The sequence below is a fragment of the Cheilinus undulatus genome, linkage group 12, assembly GCF_018320785.1.
Source record: "Cheilinus undulatus linkage group 12, ASM1832078v1, whole genome shotgun sequence".
Taxonomy (NCBI): Eukaryota; Metazoa; Chordata; class Actinopteri; order Labriformes; family Labridae; genus Cheilinus; species Cheilinus undulatus.
Genome location: NC_054876.1, coordinates 49,376,667 through 49,397,106, shown reverse-complemented (window position 1 = coordinate 49,397,106; position 20,440 = coordinate 49,376,667). Strand labels below are relative to the sequence as shown.

Below are 20,440 nucleotides of genomic sequence, written 5' to 3'. Positions count from 1 at the left end.
ATTTCAGTGTGAATTTGTTCATGGTGTGTGCCCTCTTGTGTTACAGAGAACAGTTGTGTCTGCGTTCACTACCTTACTGTTTTTAAGCTGCATCCATCCATTCAACCATGCTCTCTGGTCTCACTGCTCCTATTGGCTCTTTATCAATGACATCACTGGGAGAAACTACCAAAAGTCCATGTTTAGAGCTGTTTATGACTATGCCGAGCGTTCAAAGAGCAAAAATAAAATCATTATTAATCCTTGAGCTACTTTTGTGTCCAAAAAGTTGTAAAATATTCAGACCAAAAAAAAAAAAAAAAGTTTAAAAATTCTGAGAGCGACGGCAGAGGGCGGGAAATAAAAAAGCCTCCGTCTAAGGCAGTGTTACTCAACCCTGCTCAACCAAAGAGCCAAACCACTGAAAAATACCTTTGCAAGAGCCACAATCTAAGTGGTGAAAAGTGGCAAAAATAGTTAAAAAATGGCAAAGAAGTAGTAAAAAAATGGGTGAAAAGGGGCAAAATAGGCATACAACTGCAAAAACTGGGTAAAAAAAATGGCAAAAGTGGCAAAAATGGATAGAAAAATTAGTTACAGGTGGCAAAAATGGTCAAAATGCAGTTAAAAAAGTGGCAAAAATGCATGAAAAAAGTGGCATTCAATGGCAATAAAAGGCAGAAAATTGCAAATAATGAAATGAAAAGTAAAAGTAGCTAGAACTGGTTAAAAAATGGCAAAAATAGGATAGAAGTGGTAAAAATGGGCCAAAAGTGGCAAAAAGAAGTGGAAAAAATGGTCTGAAAAACAGGAAAAATTGACTAAAAGTGGCAAAAAAAGGAACACAAAGGGAAGAATTGCAAATAAAGCCAATGGAAATAGACAGACTGAAAGGCTGACAATTAAAGCCACCTGAACATGAGTGGGAAACAAACAGATTAATAAAGCTTGCAATGGATAATTTGACCTTTTTGAAGGTTTTCTGGGTATAAAATATTTCAAATGAAGACATAGAAGAGCCACAAATCATTGCAAAAGAGCCACACGTTGAGGATCTCTGGTCTAAGGTCTGGATCAGTGGATGGTCTGTTTCTACAAAGTGGTCTGGTTTGGTCCAGTCCACTTCTGTCCTGGTCTACATCATTAAACTCTGATGTTACCCGTGTTTTCTCTGCTGATGTCTTTTCAGTCTCTCTCACTGTGACAGGAAATCGTCCCTTTTTAGAGACCCTGATCCGCAGCTGGTTTCTCTTCATCTGGTTCCAGTTTGTCTTTTTAAATGTGGATTAAATAAGGACAAAGATGGAGGAAAGGAAACTGGCACTCAAACAGGAGCTAGCTACAGTGCTCACATTAAAGAGCTGTTTAGTAGAGCAGGCTCGTTCATTAATGGCTCAAGTTAAAGAGTCATTTAGTAGAACAGACTCCTTCATAAATGGCTCACATTAAAGAGCCGTTCAGTTGAGCAGGCTTGTTCATAAATGGCTCACATTAAAGAGCCGTTCAGTTGAGCAGGCTTGTTCATGACAGGAATCTGGAATTTATGGAAATTTAACTTTCTGAGGTAAATCATGGAAAAAAATATGTGTGAATTAATCGCATAAAAATCAAACAACAAAAAACTTCTGTATGTGTTTTTCTCCTTTACTTTTCACACTAAGACTTAAAAATGAAGTTAAATTTGGCTCCAAAACACAGCCTTTAGAAGTTCATATTTACGTCATTTCCCATGCAAACTCATGCACATAAAGGAAACCAAGAGAAGAAAATAAAGAATAATCTCTGTAGATGTAAATTCAGAGACCTAAGAATAAAACCATTACCTCTGGTACATCATAGTCTGAGTCCCACAGGTTAATTCAGGTTAATTCAGGTTAATTCAGGTGAATTAGAGTGATATCAGTGCTGCAGTCACTCAGATATCAGCTCTGATAAAGAACAGACGTTTCTACACAGAGGGGGGGAATCTGATTCTTTGTTGAGTTTATCCTGATTAAAGAGCTTCTCCTGCCTCACCATCGCTTCGTTTTTGGTGGGCGTGGCTTAAATTTGTCCTCCAATAGCATGCAACGTTCATAGACATCCACAGCAGGAAAGAGTGGGCGGTGCCTCTCTTCAATGGGAAGTGTTGTTGGGATGAGGAGGGGCCAATCAGAGAGCTTTCCTCTCCAATCTGTCATGTTAACTTCAGCCAATGAGCTTCGTTAAAATTAACCCGTTAAAACTTAAAAACAGGAATGGATTTAAGGGAATTATCGTTGTTTAAGGCGACATGAGGGAAAAGGCCATCTTTTTAGGGATAAATAAATCTGATTAAAGTCCGAATTCTGAGATAAATTCACAGTTCTGAGATTCAAGTCAAAGTTTAGGATAATCAGCATTTTAGATTAAAGCTATGATTTCAGATTCTGAGAATTTAGATGAATTTATTCTAAATTATTGATGAAAGTTGGAGTCAGTATTCTGGGATTAAAATCTGAATTCTGGATTGAAGGCAGAATTCTGAGATAAATGTTGGAATATTAGATTCAAGTTGGAATTCTGGAAATAAAATCTGAATTTTAGCTTGTTGCTGGAATCCTGAGATTAAATTAACAATTTTAGATTTAAGTCAGAACTTTAGATTAAAGTAAGAATTCTGAGATCAAAGTCAGAATTTTAGATTGAAGTCAGAATGCTGAATTAATTTATTTTGTATTTAGTTTTTTTTTAATTCAGAGAAAAATACTTTCTTTGAATGTTGGCCTTTATCTCAGAATTCTGACTTTTTTCTGAATCTGAAGAAAAGATTCAAAAAGAAAAATATTTAAAGGGGCTCTATGTAAGATTTTTGCTTTAAAACTTCCCACTTTTGAGTATATAATGGTGCACTTTATCCCGATGTGAAGAATGAGGCTCTCTATGTCTTCCTTGTTTGCCTGTATAAGCCTGTGGAGTCGTTTCTCTGTGAAGAATTCGGGACGAATTTTCTGCGAAAATCTCAACGGAAGTGACGTCGGCTACTATGTAATGCACGCACCCCCTTGCTCTGTTTGTACCTGACAATGGTGTGGTGAATGGAGAAGGCTGCATCTGCGAGTAAACGACTGGCTAGCTCAGCTCAAACGCCCACACAAACTCCTCGAAAACATAAAAAACTAAGACAGTTTTATCTGCTGAAGCCCGTCAAGCTAAAAGAGAGTGTGACCGATGCAGGGGGAAATGGAGGATAAATACTGGTGGAGCATTTGAGAAACAGAGGGAGCTACACTCGGCGCTCAGGATAAATACGGATCCAGAGATGGCCGTCTTTCTGTTGAAAAGGTAAGGCATCACTCCGGACCATGAAATACTATGTAGTGTGTTATGTTCTATAAACCATACGCTACATCACGTTAGCTTGCTTACGAAGATGCTATCCAAACAACCAGAATGTCAAGTTACTCATTTAGTGTTTTCTGGATAATATTGCGTCTTTTTCTTGCTTCCTGTCACTGGACTCAACTTACTGAGTTTATGTTTTTGATACTTAGTTCATAAAATATCTTCAACATATAATGTCAGCTATGTGGTATCCGCAGTCAAGGCACCATTATCAGAGCTAAGCAACGTTAGCCCTGTTGCTTCTGCTCTAAAACGCGTCCCGCTCATTACACTTCACACACATAAAAAGACAATAAAATTGGTCAGTGCTAAACTAAGTAGTGAAGTTGTTCATTCATTGAAATGGGCGAGAAAATATCGTCCTCTCTTAATCGCCTCATATGAACCAATATTTAATTTTGTGCCGTGTCTGCACTAGAGGTTCAAATATACTTTAGTCATTTTTATTTTTAGTTTGTGGAACTTTTAAGTGTTACTTGACTTACCTCCTCTGTGTTCGTGATGCTGGTAAATCACCTTGGTCTGCGTGTGTATCAGCTGATAAACCGGAGGCTCGTTCATGAGCAAGGAGCACGCCGTCATGGACGAGCAACACAATATTGTTGTAGTTCACCTAATGGCTGGCGGTGTCGCTACACTGATATTTTTTTAAATCTTGCGGAGAACCCCTTTGACAAATAAAAGTAAAATTAGGATTAAACTAAATTCCAGTGTTTCTTATGGTCCTGTGGACAAGCGGAGCAGCAACCAAGGAGTTGAAGCGGTCTGTGTCAGACAGCGACCTCTACTGGATTCATATTTTAACCTAACAGACGTGTTTGAGTGAGTGGGCAGTGCCGGCTGTATCGTTTAATCTGTACAGATCTATGTTTGCATGGAGGGAGACTAAATGAGCCTTTAAAAGCCTTGGGTCTTAACTGGTGGGTCAGGAACTTTGAAAAGGCGTTTATTTTGAAGGGCATGTCTTCAGCTCTTTGTTCACCGTGACTTCTGTTCCAGGTCCAAACTGCCCCATTGTTGAATAAAAACACTCGGTTATAATTTAAGAAATAAACTGCCACCCATTTCAGAGACTCTCAATCACACTGGGAATATCTGGAAAGAGCTGAATGGTTTTAAAAACCAGGTCCCAGCTAAAGGCCCATTTATGCTCAGTGGTAATTATGAATACGAAGCCTTCTGTCCGTGCTCCACATTCATTTCGTCCGTATTTCTGCACGTTTCCATAAAGCTTACTGATACTGGCCAAACGGAGCAGTACCACCGGAAACGGTGGGGGCAGTGTTGCTGTCACTCCCCGATACGTAGGTCTAGTGAGACACGAAGAAGAAATAACAACGGCGGAACTTTCTGAGTTCAAGTTGGTTAGAAACGCTGCCTCTGTTTTTGTCTTTTATGCGAGAGGTACATTATCAAAACCTCCTCCACAGTCGCCATGTTTGTTTTTTAGTTTGTTGTTGTCATAAACTTTTGACTCTGGGCTACCCCCTGTCCGATGGATGTACTGGTTAACATCCATGCCAACGTAAAGGATGCATGGAAGTATGTGAGCAGTGACGGTTACATCGTTTGAAAAGGACGTATACATTTTCATAAGTAAAGGGATTATAAATGGGCCTTAATCCTGACCTGAGCAGAGAAACAGTCTCACAAGCTTAAAGCTGAGGTTTCTGAACTTTTTTTTTTTTTTTTTTTTTTTTTTTTTGGTAGATGCTTCCACTGATTCCCAGATAAGAAGTTGAATAAATGATTAAAATGTTTGTCATTTTTCTGTTTTTCCAGCCTGGCGTCGTCACAGTTGAACATTCGTCCCGTTTGTTAGTCGCCGTCTGCTGAGTTCAGAGTGAACAGGAGGTACATGACAGATTGGAGACAAAAACACGGGTGTGTGTCCGTGAGAGTGAGAGAGGAGGGAGAGGAGGGCTGGGGAAGCTGTGGCCAGGCGTCTGGGTGTCATTTAGCGCCGGTTAGCAGCCATAAACAGAGAGAGAGGATGCAGAGAACCAGAGAGAGAGAAAATAAACAGAAATCATATTTACAGTTATGAAAATTTGACTTTTTACATCCAGAATGAAACAAATAAAATCTGGATTTGATCTTGAGTTTGTGCAGAAAGCAGAAAAGTTTGTTCTGTTAAACAAAAAAAGGCCTTTAAACGTGTCTTTGTAAAACTTTCCTCCATTTTTCCATCAGGTAAATCTAAAAAATCACACAAATGTGGCACCTAAAGGCAGACAGGGTTTGCCATTAAATCGATGTAAAAAGTCACATTTTCAGTCCTTTTTCTGTCTGTCTGCGGCCGCTTCCAGCAGTGTGCTGACCACAGAATATTCTGGAGAACTGAAGGAAGGCTGAGCAGAGAAAAGCCTCTGAAGAAATCTACTGATCTGAAGACATGAAAACCTCCCTTATCTCCAAAAAAGTCAGCGCTGTCACAATCGGCTAATGCCGGCTCATTTTCTCATTAATTTGCATAAAATGGTGGGGCTGTAGCAGAGGTTGGAGGAGGTTTTATGGGATTTAAATTTCAGTAAATGTAGGAGGAAATCACCAGCAGCTACTTGGTTTCGGAACAAATTGGAGTAATGAGGTTTCCATGGCATCTAAGAGAACATCAGTGTGTTCGTGTGTCATTGGTTTATCCTTCAGCTCTTCAGAACGGTCAGCCGAGCAGAGTTACACTCCAAAAACAAAAAGTTAGAATTCAATAAATCAAAATAACTGTAATCACAAAGGCTGGCTGTTTGAACCAGCAGGCACTGAGCTGAAAACAGGGAATGAGTATCTGTGTTTAACAGTGAAGACCCTAAAGAGTGAGTGGTCTAGGGAGTATCCGTCTACAGGGACAGGTTTAACACTCGTAAAAGCAGGGTGCAGGAAACAAAGAGTCTGGATTAAGTAGCTTTATTATAGACCCGTTAATTTCTAATGTCACACAGTGTGTCCCTTTGGCCCCTGACCAAACAGCAAACGGGGCATGCAACTGACAGGATGTGTCTGCAAAATCCTGTCCATAAATAGCCTAGAGTGATCTGTGTAGTGCACCATTAGTACATGGAAAGTTAAACCTAACTTATCAGCAGTAGACTCCTGCAAATCATTTTACAAAGTGTGAAAAAACACATACAACGTCTCATGAACCCGAAAAGGCTAAATTTAACACTACTAAACACCGGTATTATGGTTTAAAGTGTGACCCTGTTTACTGGCGACTTTCAACCAAAGGCGGCATTAAAAACACTCACAAATTCCTCTCTGTGCAGTCTGATGGCCATATTTTAATAATAATAATGAAATAAAACTAAACAAAGAGGGATTCAGGAGGGCTGAAGTGTGCATTCTTATGAAATGAAACCGTGTAGTGCACATTTAGTTCATGGAAAGTTAAGAAAGATTGAAATGTTGGTATTAGATACCTGCAGATCATTTTATACAGTGTAAAACAGCCGTTTCCATAGCAACATCTCATGTGCGCCAAATCACTGAATGGGCCAAATGCTAGTTAGTTACTATTCTAGGACCTTAAAGTTTCTATTAGCTATAGCTTTATGCTAATAGCGGTGACCATTGTGGAGACTAACATCATGGTAGTTATGTGTGCTGAAGGTCTGTTCATGAATGTGCTGATCTATTTATCTATAGTTAGAGAGAGATAAAAAATAGATAGCCGAGAGCAGCCATTCCATGCTGTAGGAGCTAGGAGTGAGTTCTTCTCTACATCAGAAGACCAATCCCATCATCTAACTTCAGTCTTTTTCACCTTGAAAAACATCCAATTTGTATAAACTTACTAGAAAATGATAACCATAGAACAACCAGAAAAATGCTGATTTTAAAGATGTTTGTGCGTTGATAAAACACACAGACGGTTAAAATAAACTTAAACGTTTTCAGTAACTACTTTAAAAGCTATTTTTAAAATAATCTCAACACAGTTTACCAACATTTGAAGCATTTTTAACTTTCCATGTACATCATGTGCACTACACTGTAGTATCGTGTGAAAATGCTAACTTATCGGTTTTAGTGTTCTGTTTTTTTAGTGACATGGGACGCCTGCCAGGGGCGAGACCCGAAGGAATGAGCAATTTTAAAAACAGATAAGAATGGGTAAATATTTACTTTTTATTTTATTTATTCAAATTTGATGTTTGAATATAACTCAAGACATAAAATGACATTTTTGTGAATTCTTGACCAATCAGATCAGCCCATTTTAAACTCCCAGGTTTGGGTGTACATGTCAGTCTGCTGCAATGTTATAATAGTTTTTGAATTTTCATTAGTTCTCATTTTTATTTTGTTTTCACTTTCCGTGTTTGATTTCAGGTTAGTTTTTATTTATTTATTTTTTACAGCTGGTTTGTTAGTTTAGTTTAGTTTTTATTTAGCAAAAAAGGCTTCGTTTTAGTTTAGTTAGGGGCTCGTGGTTAGTTTTAGTTAAAGAGGGGGTATTATACTTTTCCGATTTTTAAAACATAAATATAAAGTCACAATGTTGGGTGTCCATACTTCATATATGCAAATTTTCAAACCGCAAGATACGTATGTGGCAGTAATCTTGGAATTAGATTGTAAACTGATGAAAACGGTTTGTTGGGAATCTCTCCGAGATCTTCCTGAGACGAGATTTCAATGGAGCGAACTGATGAGATCATCGCAATAGGATCTCCTGACTGGTTCGTTCGTGCTGCCGGCAAAGCGGAACAGACCGCCCCCACAAGGCCTTTTAGCCATTAAGCAACACAGTATTTAAACACTTACCAAATAGATACGTCCTGCTCTATCCTTCGCTGCTGCTGGTTTTCTTCCCCCTCTCTCTCCAAACTATCAGGATCAGACTCCGGGTCTAACACGTACGGACGTATATCAAAATTCGCCATGTTTTACTCCGTCAGACCGGTTCATTCAAAGTTTACAAGTACATAAACATAGCCATATTGGAGGGGGCGGGCACAAAACATTGAGTCCTGCCCCCAACCAGCCTCTGGAAAATTGGCCAATCGGAGGAAAAGAAGGTCTGTGGGGGGGGGGTGTTAAAGAGACAGCAGCGAAAACGAAGCGTTTCAGACAGAGGTTAAAATAAGGGCTTTTCAGGACAGCAGTGTGAGAAACATGAGGAGTTTTTTGAGCTGTAAACCATGTGAAGCTACTGCGTGGACATCAGAGAGATGGTGTAAAGCCTTGAAAAAGGCATTATACCCCCACTTTAACTATAATAAACTTTGTCTGCTGCTGTCAAAGACTAAAACTTAGGATATTCTCAGTTTGTTTTATACAGTTGATTTATTTATTTTTTCTTTTGTGTAATGCTCTGGGTTTGTTTCATTTTTGGTGAACTTAAACAATTTTTACATTAAAGTTTGAGTTTCATTAGTTTTAGTTCCCTGTAAAAACGGGTTACTTGGCTAGGACCTTAAACAGCGGCGCTTTAACCGTCCATCGTAGAGACTAACCTCAGGGTAGTCATGTCGGCAGAGGGTCTATTCATTACATTAACAACCAATCAGATGGTCAGCTCTCTAGGTGCGCCTGCATTTGAGTTCTCCTAAATTATAGCAGCAACGTGAAAATTTAACCTCTGGGTTCATGAAAACATTTACAGCTTTATTTTTGGAAAAAGATGGAAATTCAGTGCCTGTTGTCGAACACCAGAACAGAGGAACTGTTCTGATGCCTTTAGTGATTACATGTATTTATATAATAAAACTACTATGTCAGAAGTGAATCTGTCATTCTGATGGTTGTTCTCTAACAGGGTTAGAAACTCTGCATTGGCTGCCAAAATAAGAGCCAATGCTTTAAAGAAAAACAGTTACACAGAGGTAACTTTTTTCTTCCCAGAAATAAAGTAGTCAAAAAACCTAAATTGGACAAAAAAGTTTCCAATAACATGAAATAAAAAAGCCCAACAGAAGTTTAAGGAAGATAAAACCAAAAGCCTCTTTGTTTTCAGAGTGTACCCGCTGACGGTCGGTGTTCAGGGTTGTGTGTCTGATGTAGGGAAAGTGGACGGGGTTGAACCAACACACGACCTCAGGAGCAGGCCTGGTGGCCTCCAGAACTGACCTTTCTGCCGGAGTCCTTGTGTCCACACTCCCCCTTGTCATACCACCACTTGTTTTTCAACTTGTCTAAGACGGCTTGTTCATTGAGCTTCAGTACTGCTAGGTTTACTGGGATTCTTCAAAGAACCATGAGAGGGAGGGAAAGGGAAGGGTTGGAAATAACATAAATAACATTATGCACCTCCATGTTATCTTATGTTATTGTTCAGCTGCACAGAAACGAGGCTGCGGTCGCTACAAAGCGGCGGCGGCGGTGGCAGCACTGAGTTTAGCAAAGCTGACATTAGCAGTACAGATGCTTTGATTGGCTACAGAGAAGAACTCGACAACAGAAAGAAAAACATTAACAGACAAAAAAACAGGCACGATCACACAGAAACAGATTCAGAAATGTCAGTGTCAAAGTGATATGCTTTAATACTCCATCTAGCTTCTTTTAGCCTAACTCCCTATGTGCGAGATGTGTATTACTATATCACTTTGGGTAACCGGCAAGGGCTGAAAACACTCCGCGGTTTAACAGATATCTGAGTCTATGGTTCAAAAACCATCTAATATATCATCATGTCATTAAGGTAGAGAAAAACGGAACAATTTAAGATTTCAGAGATCGAAACAATCGACAGGAAGAAGCTGACGTTGGAGCTAAGATGACCAGAGGGGTATTTGGACTGATGGTTTTGATTTGCTTTGGTAAAATTTAGTTTAAACTTAAATAACACCATCATAGCTAAGGCTGGCAGCATGCTTAAGGCCAAGAGAGTGGGGGCTGAAATCACGACTTAGAGCTCGAAGAAAGCCTCAAAGTCCTGTCAAGTATTCTGTTTCACTCTATTATGCATTATTATATGCAGGAGTGCATGTACAAAATGACTCACTAAGGCAGGGGTGTCAAACTCAATCACAACCTGAGGATCTAACAGGGTCACGTTTTTAACCAGAAACTGTCAACCTTGTTTCACCGGTAATAAAATATGAAAACAAAAAACAACAAAACAACACAGCACTGATGATAAATTATTTTGACATTTAAAAAGTTATAAAGATAAGTTTAAAGGCTCACAATCTGAGAAAAGTAAATTTATTAGTTCAAAAAGGTCAAAACATGAAACTGAAATTGAAAAATATTGTTTTTAAAGGCAAATATATTAGAAAGAAAATCAAAATCATGAGTTTAAAAGTCAAAATATGAAATAAAATTTTTCAATCATGAAATTAAAAGTTAAAATATGATTCAAAATTTTAAATCGTGAGTCTAAAAGGTCAAACTATGGGATTATAAAGTCAAAGTTTGGAGTTGAAAATATGAGGTAAAAACAAAATAATTGGTTTAAAAGGTCAAAATATCACTTAAAATTATAATTATGAGTCTAAAAGTTCTAAATATGATATGAGAAGTCAAAATTGTGAGTTGAAATACTCGAAGTATGAAATTAAAAGTCAAAATCCTAAGTTTGAGTCCTAATGTTGAGATGCCAAATTGAAAATATGAAATTAAAACACAAATAAATCTATTATCTCACATTCCTGACTTCTCATCTAAATATTTTTACTCCTTACTTTTTCAGATTTTGTGACCTAACAAGGAAATCCTAAATCATCAGGATAAGTTCACATTTTTATACTGGAGTAAATCTGCAGACCTCAGACTGATGGGACAGTTAGAACAGAAATATCAGATCATCTTATGGGCTGGATTTAACTGTTCCACGGGCCGGATTTGGCCCCCGGGCCTTGAGTTTGACACCTGTGCACTAAGGTCAAATGATCTCTGGTTAATGGTTGAGGTCACATTTAGCTGCTTCATCTGTTCAAACCTTGACATATTCTCTCATGTCAAAATCTACAGTGCCTTTAAAAATTATTTACCCCCTTAGATGTTTTAGCCTTTTATTGATTCTATAAATCAGTCATGGTCAATATTATTTGTCTTTTTGACTAAAAAAACTAACAAACGAAAATTAACAGTCTCACAGTTCGTGAAGTGAGGATCAGCTGAGGTCAGTGAATGAGTCTCACTGATGTTAGTGTAAAGACACCTGTGTCTGGAAGCTCCAGTCACTGGTTCATCAGTATTCCTGGCTACCATTGCACCACAAAGACAAAAGAACACTCAGAGAAAAGGTTATTGAAAAGTCTAAGTCAGGGGATGGAGACAGAAACATCTCCAAGTCTGTGAACATCCCCCAGAGTTCAGTTAAATCCATCATGAAGAAATGAAGGAATATGTCACATGTGTAAATCTGCCTAGATCAGACGTCCTCACAAACTGAGTGGGCGTGCAAGAAGGAGACTAGTGAGACAGGACACCAAGACACCTATGACTACTCTGAAGCAGTATTAATTCTGTTGACTGATTATTTTTGTTATCGTTTTCGTTAATAGCTTGTTTTAACTAATAAAAACAAGCGCACATGGACAAAAACTAAAACAAAATTAACTGACACTTTAGTCAACAAATAAAAACAAGACGAAAATGTTTGACAGAGACTTTATCCAATCAGACCTCATTTCGTCATGTAGAAAGTAGGGGCAGGTTAGGAATATATATCCAATCACAGCTACTTTGGCTGTGTGGAAAGGTGGGATGAGATACGGGGGAGATCCAATCACAACTGCTTTAGCTGCGTGGTGGCGGGGGAAGTTAGGGAGAGATCCAATCAGTCGACTAAATTTACTGTAAATTTCATCAACTAAAATATTGGGACGTTTCGTCAGCTACAACTAGACTAAAACTAAAACCATTTAGATGACTAAATTATGACTAAATGAATTAGAAAGTGCTGTCAAAATTAACACTGCTCTGAAGGAGGACACTGCACATCACCACCAACACATCATCCCCGCTGTGGTGGAAGCATCATACTGTGGGGATGCTTCTTGGTAACTGGCCGGTGAAACTTCCAGTGCTCTTTGGCCTAATTATACTGGCCATGATTAATGTATAACATCAATAAAAGGTTAAAACATCCAAGGGGGTGAATACTTGTTATGGCACTGTATGGCATAGCCTACACCACAGGTGTCAAACTCAAGGCCCGGGGGCCAAATCCGGCCCGTGGAGCAGTTAAATCCGGCCCACAAGATGATCTGATATTTCTGTTCTAACTGTCCCATCAGTCTGAGGTCTGCAGATTTACTCCAGTATAAAAATGTGAACTTATCCTGATGATTTAAGATTTCCTTGTAAAGTCACAAAATCTGAAAAAGTAAGGAGTAAAAATATTTAGATAAGAAGTCAGGAATGTGAGAAAATAGATTTATTTGTGTTTTAATTTCATATTTTCAATTTAGCATCTCACAATTAGGACTCAACCTAAAATTTTTTCAACCAGTTATTTTGCTTGTTATCTCATATTTTCAACTCCAAACTTTGACTTCATAATCCCATATTTTGACCTTCTAGATTCACAATTTAAAAATTTGAATTTAAAAAACACTATTTTTTGAATTTAAATTTCATGTTGTGACCTTTTTGAACAAATAAATGTAATTTTCTCAGATTGTGAGCCTTTAAACTTTTCTTTTCAACTTTTGAAATGTCAAAATAATTTATCATCAGTGCTGTGTTTTATTTTGTTTGTTGTTGTTGTTTTTTTTTCATATTTTATTACCGGTGAAACAAGGTTGACAGTTTCTGGTTAAAAAGGTGACCCTGTTAGACCTTCAGCTTAATCCTGAGTCCAGAATCTGGCCCCGGCTCTGGTCGGGTTTGACCCCCCTGGCCTACACTGTAGGTGGGTGTAGCCCTGAAACTGAGGCAGGGGCCTACACACTTGACCACCCTGCACCTGGTCGGTAATATGGGGAAAGATGCTTTATGCTTAAAGCAGAGGTAATTTCTGGTTAAGCCTCATCCCTGCTTGGTTTTGAAAAGCAAAGATCTCATCTGTATTTGGTAAAATACCCCCTTGATCACAAATCCCTAGTCGGGGTTGCTTTTTGGTGAGTTATTGAAGAACTACTGGGGATCAGCTACCTCCTCTTCTAAAAGAGGAAGTCAGGGACTACAGAGAGGTCTCAGATAGTAGGATAGAGTCTGCTCTCACAGGTGCCATCCGGAGTGTTTTATAATGGGCATTCAGGTTTGGTTTGTTGCCGGTTACCCCGTTGTACCATTGCCTGTCGTTACCCGTTGGGGTTACGGTGATCTGACCTTGGAGTCCCCTCCCCCGATGCCGCATTCTCCCTTGTCATACCACCATCTGTTTTTCAATTTGTCCAACAGGCCCTGCTCGTTCAGTTTTAATACCGCCAAGTTAACGGGGTTTCTACGGGATGATAGTAATAAGGGATAGAAGGGAACTGTGTGTTAATGGGTAAAGGACTGCCACAGTGAACATATCAACATGGTTACATGTTTCTACTGATGACAGGCATGTTTTCATTGGCGTAGTTATGGACAGAATGGTTGTGGATTCTGCTGTTCAACCCAGACCTTCATAAAATGTTTTCCATCACACAAGTGCACATCACATCCTCACTGGTTACAGTGCTTATACACTTCATGATGGCAGAATCATTCAGTACATGTATGGGTTAATATTCCAATCATAATGGTCAACTACAATAAAACTGACGTCTTTATTTTGCATCTATGTCAAAAGGGTCTAACTGGGGATGGTCCACTTTGACCTGCAGGCTACCCAGTTTCTAAAGAGAGGTCAGTCTCCTTCATTCATCTTTGTAGGAAGCAACTGCAGCATGACAATGTAAATACCTCTGGATTATAAAGCATGCAGAGAAATAGCCTGAGGCAAAGCACTCAAGTTGCTTTTGCAACTGCACGGGTGGCAATATCTAAGTTTGACCGACATCGGCTTCTACTTCAGCCACTAGCTTTTCATTACTTGTCACGTATTCTTTTTGTTTGTCTTGGATTGAATTAAGATTGCATCTTCATGTTTATGCTTGCTCTTCCACCAGAAAATGTTGGATTTCCCTTCTGAACGAGGATTGAATCCTTGCCTCAAGTGAAGAAGTTCCGAGTATATTGTAGTTAGGGATGCACCGATCCGCTTTTTTTCAGTTCCGATCCAATAAATATGTGCCAATACCAATACTATGTATATATATATCTATTTAACAATTATTATTGTTGTTGGTATAATGTGTGAGGTTACATGAGGCTGTAGTAAACTACCCAGCTCCTTTTATTACAAAGCAAAAAAAATACAAAAATGAAAATAATTTAACCCTTTAAGCACCAAAGTCGCAAAATTGCGACAAGCAACATTACTGAATTAAACAGGCTCTAGCTGCAAACATGGTGCCTAATGTTGTTACCACTTTACACCAGGAGATGGCGGACATGAGTAACTTCAATCCCAGCAGCATTTGTGGGTGTGTTTCTATTCATATTTTGGAGTTTATAGAGTTTGAAAGACTCTACCCTGGTCGAGGAGACGAGTTGGAGCGTAACAGAGAGAAAGACAGCAAATTTTAGCGAGAATACTCACAATGCTGGGAGGAATAGAGGAATATTCACCCTCTGACATGACTTTCAGTCGTTCCAGCGAGACCATGGGTGAGACTGTCAGTGCATCTGTTGGCACCAACAGAGGGTGCGTGCGCCATGACAGTCCACCAGCAGCGAAGGCATTGCTTTGCCTTACCATGGCCAGGGTGGGAGTAAGTGACGAATGCTGTAGTGGGGGGACGTGGGGACATAGTGGGGGTATCGGGGGGGTCAAAACACCGCAAATAGTGACGGAGACCAGGAATGAAAAACACTGCGGAGGAAGAGACGTGGTAGAGGCATAGGGTAGCCGTGAGAGAAAACGCACAGCCAATGGCAGTGGAGGCCACCTGGTGATGTCAGAATATGCAAATTAGATGAGTAAATTTACTCCCATCATAAACTTTGGGTCATACTGAAGATTTTTCTCATTTACAGTATGCCTTTATCTCTAAACACTTTCAAGCTACAGCCTTTTGAAATCTTGATATCAAAATTGGATATTTTCTTGAAAAAACTTTGGCACCCAAAGGGTTAAGAAGTTTTGGAGAAATCACACGTATAACGCTGTGACTGCCACATGAAGATGGTATCAAATGGTCTTTTCTCATGAACATTGGAGACATGACCCCATCTGGAGGCACCGTAAGTCGAACTTCCTCTTTAGGTGGTTCCTAAGCACAACAAACCTTTGCAGCATCCACAGGTTCAGGTTTGGTCGATCTCAGGAGACTTGGTCTGGGATCTAACAAAGCCAGCTTCTTTTAACCAACACCAGTGATAGAAAACATTTTACCATGACCTGGGCTGAAAACAGCAAATATTCTACTACTGACTACGGCACAGCAGACCTAGACTTGCACTGACTCCCATTCATCAGCTGGTCAGTAAAGGAGGAACAACAGTCAAAGTCTGGATATTTAAGGGGATTATAAATTTAAACTGAAAGGTTTCATAGGGTTTAGGGTTAGGGTTAGGGTTAGGGTTAGGCTGTTGTTCCCCTTTGTGAACCAGCAGAGATCAAGGCTGAAGTAGGGCAGTAATGATGCTGTTGGGTGAAGAAACGTGAATCAACATGTAAAAAATGGTCTGAGACAAACCAACAAAGTAGTTATTTCTGTCTGGTTAATGATTTGTGTAATGAGAGCAGAAGCAGATGAGAGTTTTGTTCCTCTGTGCATTGTGGAAAAACAATTAGCAGCAAAGAGAAGTTTAACATTTAGTTTGAAAAGTCCAGATGAGATTTGTACAGTCATTGTGTCCACCTTCTCTGCAGACATTCCAGCATGCATTGGCAATTTCAGGTACAGTAGTTCAGTGGTTCTCAAACTTGGGGTCAGGACCCCCATGGGGGTCAGGAGACACTGAGAGGGGGTCTCTAGATGCTCTAAAAAAAGCTAAGAATTTTTTTTTTAACTACACTGTTGCCAGTTCACACCAGTTTTGTCAATTTTTGTACCCCCTTTCATCATTTTCAACACATTTTGACCATTTAACACCTATTTTTGTCCGTGTTAAACTCTTTCCACCACCTTTTTTCTGCCTATTTTCACCACTTAAGTTTAATTTTTGCTACTATTAACCCCTTTTTACCACTTTTCAGCATTTGATATGCACATTTTTGCTAGTTTAACCAATTTCTGACAATATCTGCCTATTCTTTAGCCCTTTTTTGCCTGTTTATTTCAATTTTTCATCCCATTTTACTAAATTTCCACTCATTTTTGCCAATTTGAAGCCATTTCAGCCACAGTTGAACTCTCTTTTACCACTATATATGCCCACTTTTGCCAGTTAAACCCATTTTAGCCTTTTTTGCCATTTTTATCTAATTTTTGCCACTTCTAACCCATTTCTGCTACTTTTAAAATTCATCTTCACCTTTTCCACCATTTTTTTGCCATTATTAACCCATTTTAGCAATTTTTAAAGCATTTTCTTTTTCTTTTTCTTTTTCTTTTTCTTTTTCTTTTTTTTTTTTTTTAACCCTTGTGCCCTCCTCCGGCATTTTTCACCATTTTTCTCCCTTTTTTTTTTTTTTTTTTTTAATTTGTGATCATTTTATAAATTTGTGGCATTTTTACAGAAACTTTTCTGTCTAGTTAAATTTCTGAAATTCAACATGTTTTACTCTTAAATGTCATTCAGACTCTCTCAGTGAATTTTCTACCCTCTGGACACCTTTGAGGCCAAAAATGTACACGTACAAAAACTGCCATTAAATCAGCATACATCAATATTTTTTTCTACTTTTTTTCATAAATCTCTTTAACAACGTCAGACCTGCTCAAAACTACCAAACATTCAATAATTCTCAGAATTTTAACCCTTTTAAACTCACACAAAACTCTCCATAATATAACAGGCAAAAATACAAGAATGTGGTGCATGGTCCTACAATGAGTAAATGGTTGAATCTGGTGGAATACGGTAAAAATGTTAAATTTCACTAGACTTCTTCACATTGAAATGCTGACATTAAAGAATGCATGATTTTATGCTGCAATGACAGTGAGATTAAAAAACCTGGTTTTAATGGAAGTCAATGGGGGCATTTTAGCCTCGAAGATGTCAGGAGGGTATTTCTGACATTACGTAAAAAATATTAATGCAATCAAATCAATTTTGATGCTAATCTTTGACCCATCCAAGACTCTCATCAGCACCAAAGCCCCATCTTTCCACTATTTATTATATGGAAAATAATCCACTTTTTTGCATTTTTTGTAGTGAAAAATCAAATATTTAAAACAAACATACTGGCATTTAAAGGGTTAAAATCTTGAAAATTATTGAATGTTTGGTAGTTTTGAGCACGTCTGAAGTTGTTAAAGAGATTTCTGAAAAAAAAAAGAAAAAAATGTTGACGTATACTGATATAATAGCATTTTTATTTTTACATTTTTGCCTCAAAGATGTCCCGAGGGTAGTAAATTTGGGGAGGGCACAAGGGTTAATAAAAGGGATTTACATTTTTAAGGCTTTTTACTACATAAATGATTAAAAAATACATATTTTTTCTTCTATAAGTGGGGTTATTTTTCAGGTTAAAGATGAAATATGGATCTCACAGCTTAACTTTACAATGGACCTTGGTTTTGTTGAACTCCATGTCTCCCCACTTTGGCTGGGCCCCAGAAAGCTCTCCCATTTAACCCCCTATGGACGGCCTTGTCTCCACATGACTACTCTAGAATGTTTATGGCTGTGTTCAACCACCTTCAGGTCCAGTGGGGGTCCCCGGTCTCTGGCACCTTTATTTTGGGGGTCGCAGGCTGAAACGGTTGAGAACCCCTGCTGCAGATCAAGAAATCTGTTGCAATGTCTTCTCATGATCCTTCATTAAAAACTCAATTTCTTCACTTATTCACCAAACTTTGGTCAGTGAAGTCGTCATCAGTAAATATGATCTAAATCAGGAGTTTTCAAACTTTTTTCGCCCAAGGCACACCTAAGGTTAAGCCAGAATGTCAAGGCACACCATAGTTAAATCAATACAAAACACACTTTTTAAATAATGTTACAGTCAAGGTGGTCTATTAGAGGAGATAAAGGGGAGAGCTTTCTGGGGCCCAGCCAACTGGAGGATCATGGAGATGGCAAAAGTGGACAAATAGTGGCAAAACAGTCAGAAATGGGCAAAAATTGGTTAAAAAAAACAAAAACAAAAAAGTGGCCAAACAATGGGTTCAAATTGGTAAAAACTTGCTGAAAGTGTCAAAACAGTGGCAAAAATGGGTTAAAAGTGATTAAAAAAGGCAAAATTGAGCAAAAAAAGTGGGCAAAAAAGGCAAAAGTGGGCAAAAAATGGCAAGAAGGTGCCATGATTGGTTGAAAGTGCCCAAAAGGTGGCAAAATAGATCACAAGTGGAAAAAAAGGGTTTAATTTGTAAGAGGTGGTAAAATTGAGTCAAAAGTGATGGTAAAAATGGCAAAAAATGGCGAAACAATAGCAAAATTGGGTGAAAAGTGGCAAAAATGGGTAAAAGTAGTATTAAGAAGTGGCAAAAATACTAAAAACAAAAAAGCAGCAAACTGGTTCAAATTGTCAAAAGAAGTGGCAAAAGTGGGTAGAAAAATTGATTAACTTGTTTAAAAATAGCATGAATTAATAATTTCAACCCAATAATAGTTTGCCATGCTTTTCAGCTCTTAATGAGCTAACTGTTAGCCAGGATGCTAGCACCAATGCTACTGATCCAACACACACACACTGATATCATCAATAATTCCCAACTGGGGAGGTCCCAGTCTCTGGGGTTTTTCAGGGGTCCAGATCTGTGGGCAGGCCTGGTTACAGTTCTTGCCATAAAGTCGTAGTAATAACATATGGTACAAATTCCCACGGCACACATAGACTAGCCTTAAGGCACACTAGTGTGCGTTGGCACACCATTTGACAACCACTGATCTAAATCCAGCAACACTAAGGCCAGGAGTAGAACAGGAAGTATTGCTCAAAATTATCGATATTGATTTTCTCTAATAGATTAGTTTGATTTCAACAATGCCGCTGTGGAACAACACCCTCCACATATCCATGTACAGTTGCACATTCATCAGCAGCAGCAGCAGTGATTCAGAAATCAGACGTTTGTGGATGGAGCTCCATCAGTGAAATGACCACATGATGCTGTCAGCTGTTAGGCCACAGAGACAGCCAACCCAGAGTACCCAGTCTGCTCCAGAAGGTCTGAATATGTCCAGGTTTTCTCAGTGATTATCCCTGTGCTTCCTATTTAAGTGCTTTGAAACAACTGTGTTGCTAGGAAACTGTTCTCAAAACCTGACACCTTCTTTTTCTCTGTTCAATAATGGAGAATGATTTTGGTCTTTGTGCATCTGAAACTCTGAGCACGGGCACAGAAAACTGCAGACTCTAAAGGTGGATCGCTCCCTCTGGTCTGCTGGTTTCTGCATTAATGTCATTAGATTTAAAAGCATGAACTTAACCTCTGTTATTCAAGAGTTACTAAAACCAAAGAGCTCTGCTTCCAGCTGTTAACCTAGGTTTAGGGGTATTTAGTGGTCCAGATATTGACGTTGGAGTAAATGTTCATAATTCTATATTTTGTGTTAGAAATATGCAGAGTGACTGCCCTCTACAGGTCAAACCCTGGCTACTGCAAGAGATTTTTTTCTATTGGCTGATCTGGAGTCAGGTGACCTCTGTGGTGCAGATACTGCCAGCTTTCCACAAACATAGCTTCAACAGTAGCAGCTGATAACCACTAATCAGAGGTTAGATACGGGCAAAGGATTATGGGTGTTGTAGTTCTTTTACCCAGGATCATAAATAAACCATGTTTGCTTTATTAAAGCGAGGCTGAGAACATAAACTTGTGTCTCCTTCATGTCCATACAACACGCGTTCTCCCTCAGGTGGCTCATAATGAGTCTGACATTACGGCTAATAATCAGAAATGAAAATCACACTCATTTTCTCCATAGTTGAGTATATAAATGTAGTTCTATGGCCCTGTAGAAGACAGAAGTTTGTAAGATATTAACCTCTATTTTTTTCATGATGTCTGCAAGTCTTCGGTAACCATGGAAACCTCTCCTGTGCCCA

At 38.8% G+C, this 20,440-nt stretch overlaps 1 protein-coding gene across 1 annotated transcript in view; it reads right to left on the bottom strand.

Moving 5' to 3' along the window:
• Positions 1 to 20,440, bottom strand: part of LOC121518669 (glutamate receptor 1-like) — a 151,429-nt gene that overhangs the window by 5,453 nt on the left and 125,536 nt on the right. Inside the window, exon 16 of the mRNA XM_041801137.1 lies at positions 13,567 to 13,681. Within this exon, the coding sequence (XP_041657071.1) occupies positions 13,567 to 13,681 (115 nt within the window). The remainder of the gene's footprint in view (positions 1 to 13,566; positions 13,682 to 20,440) is intronic.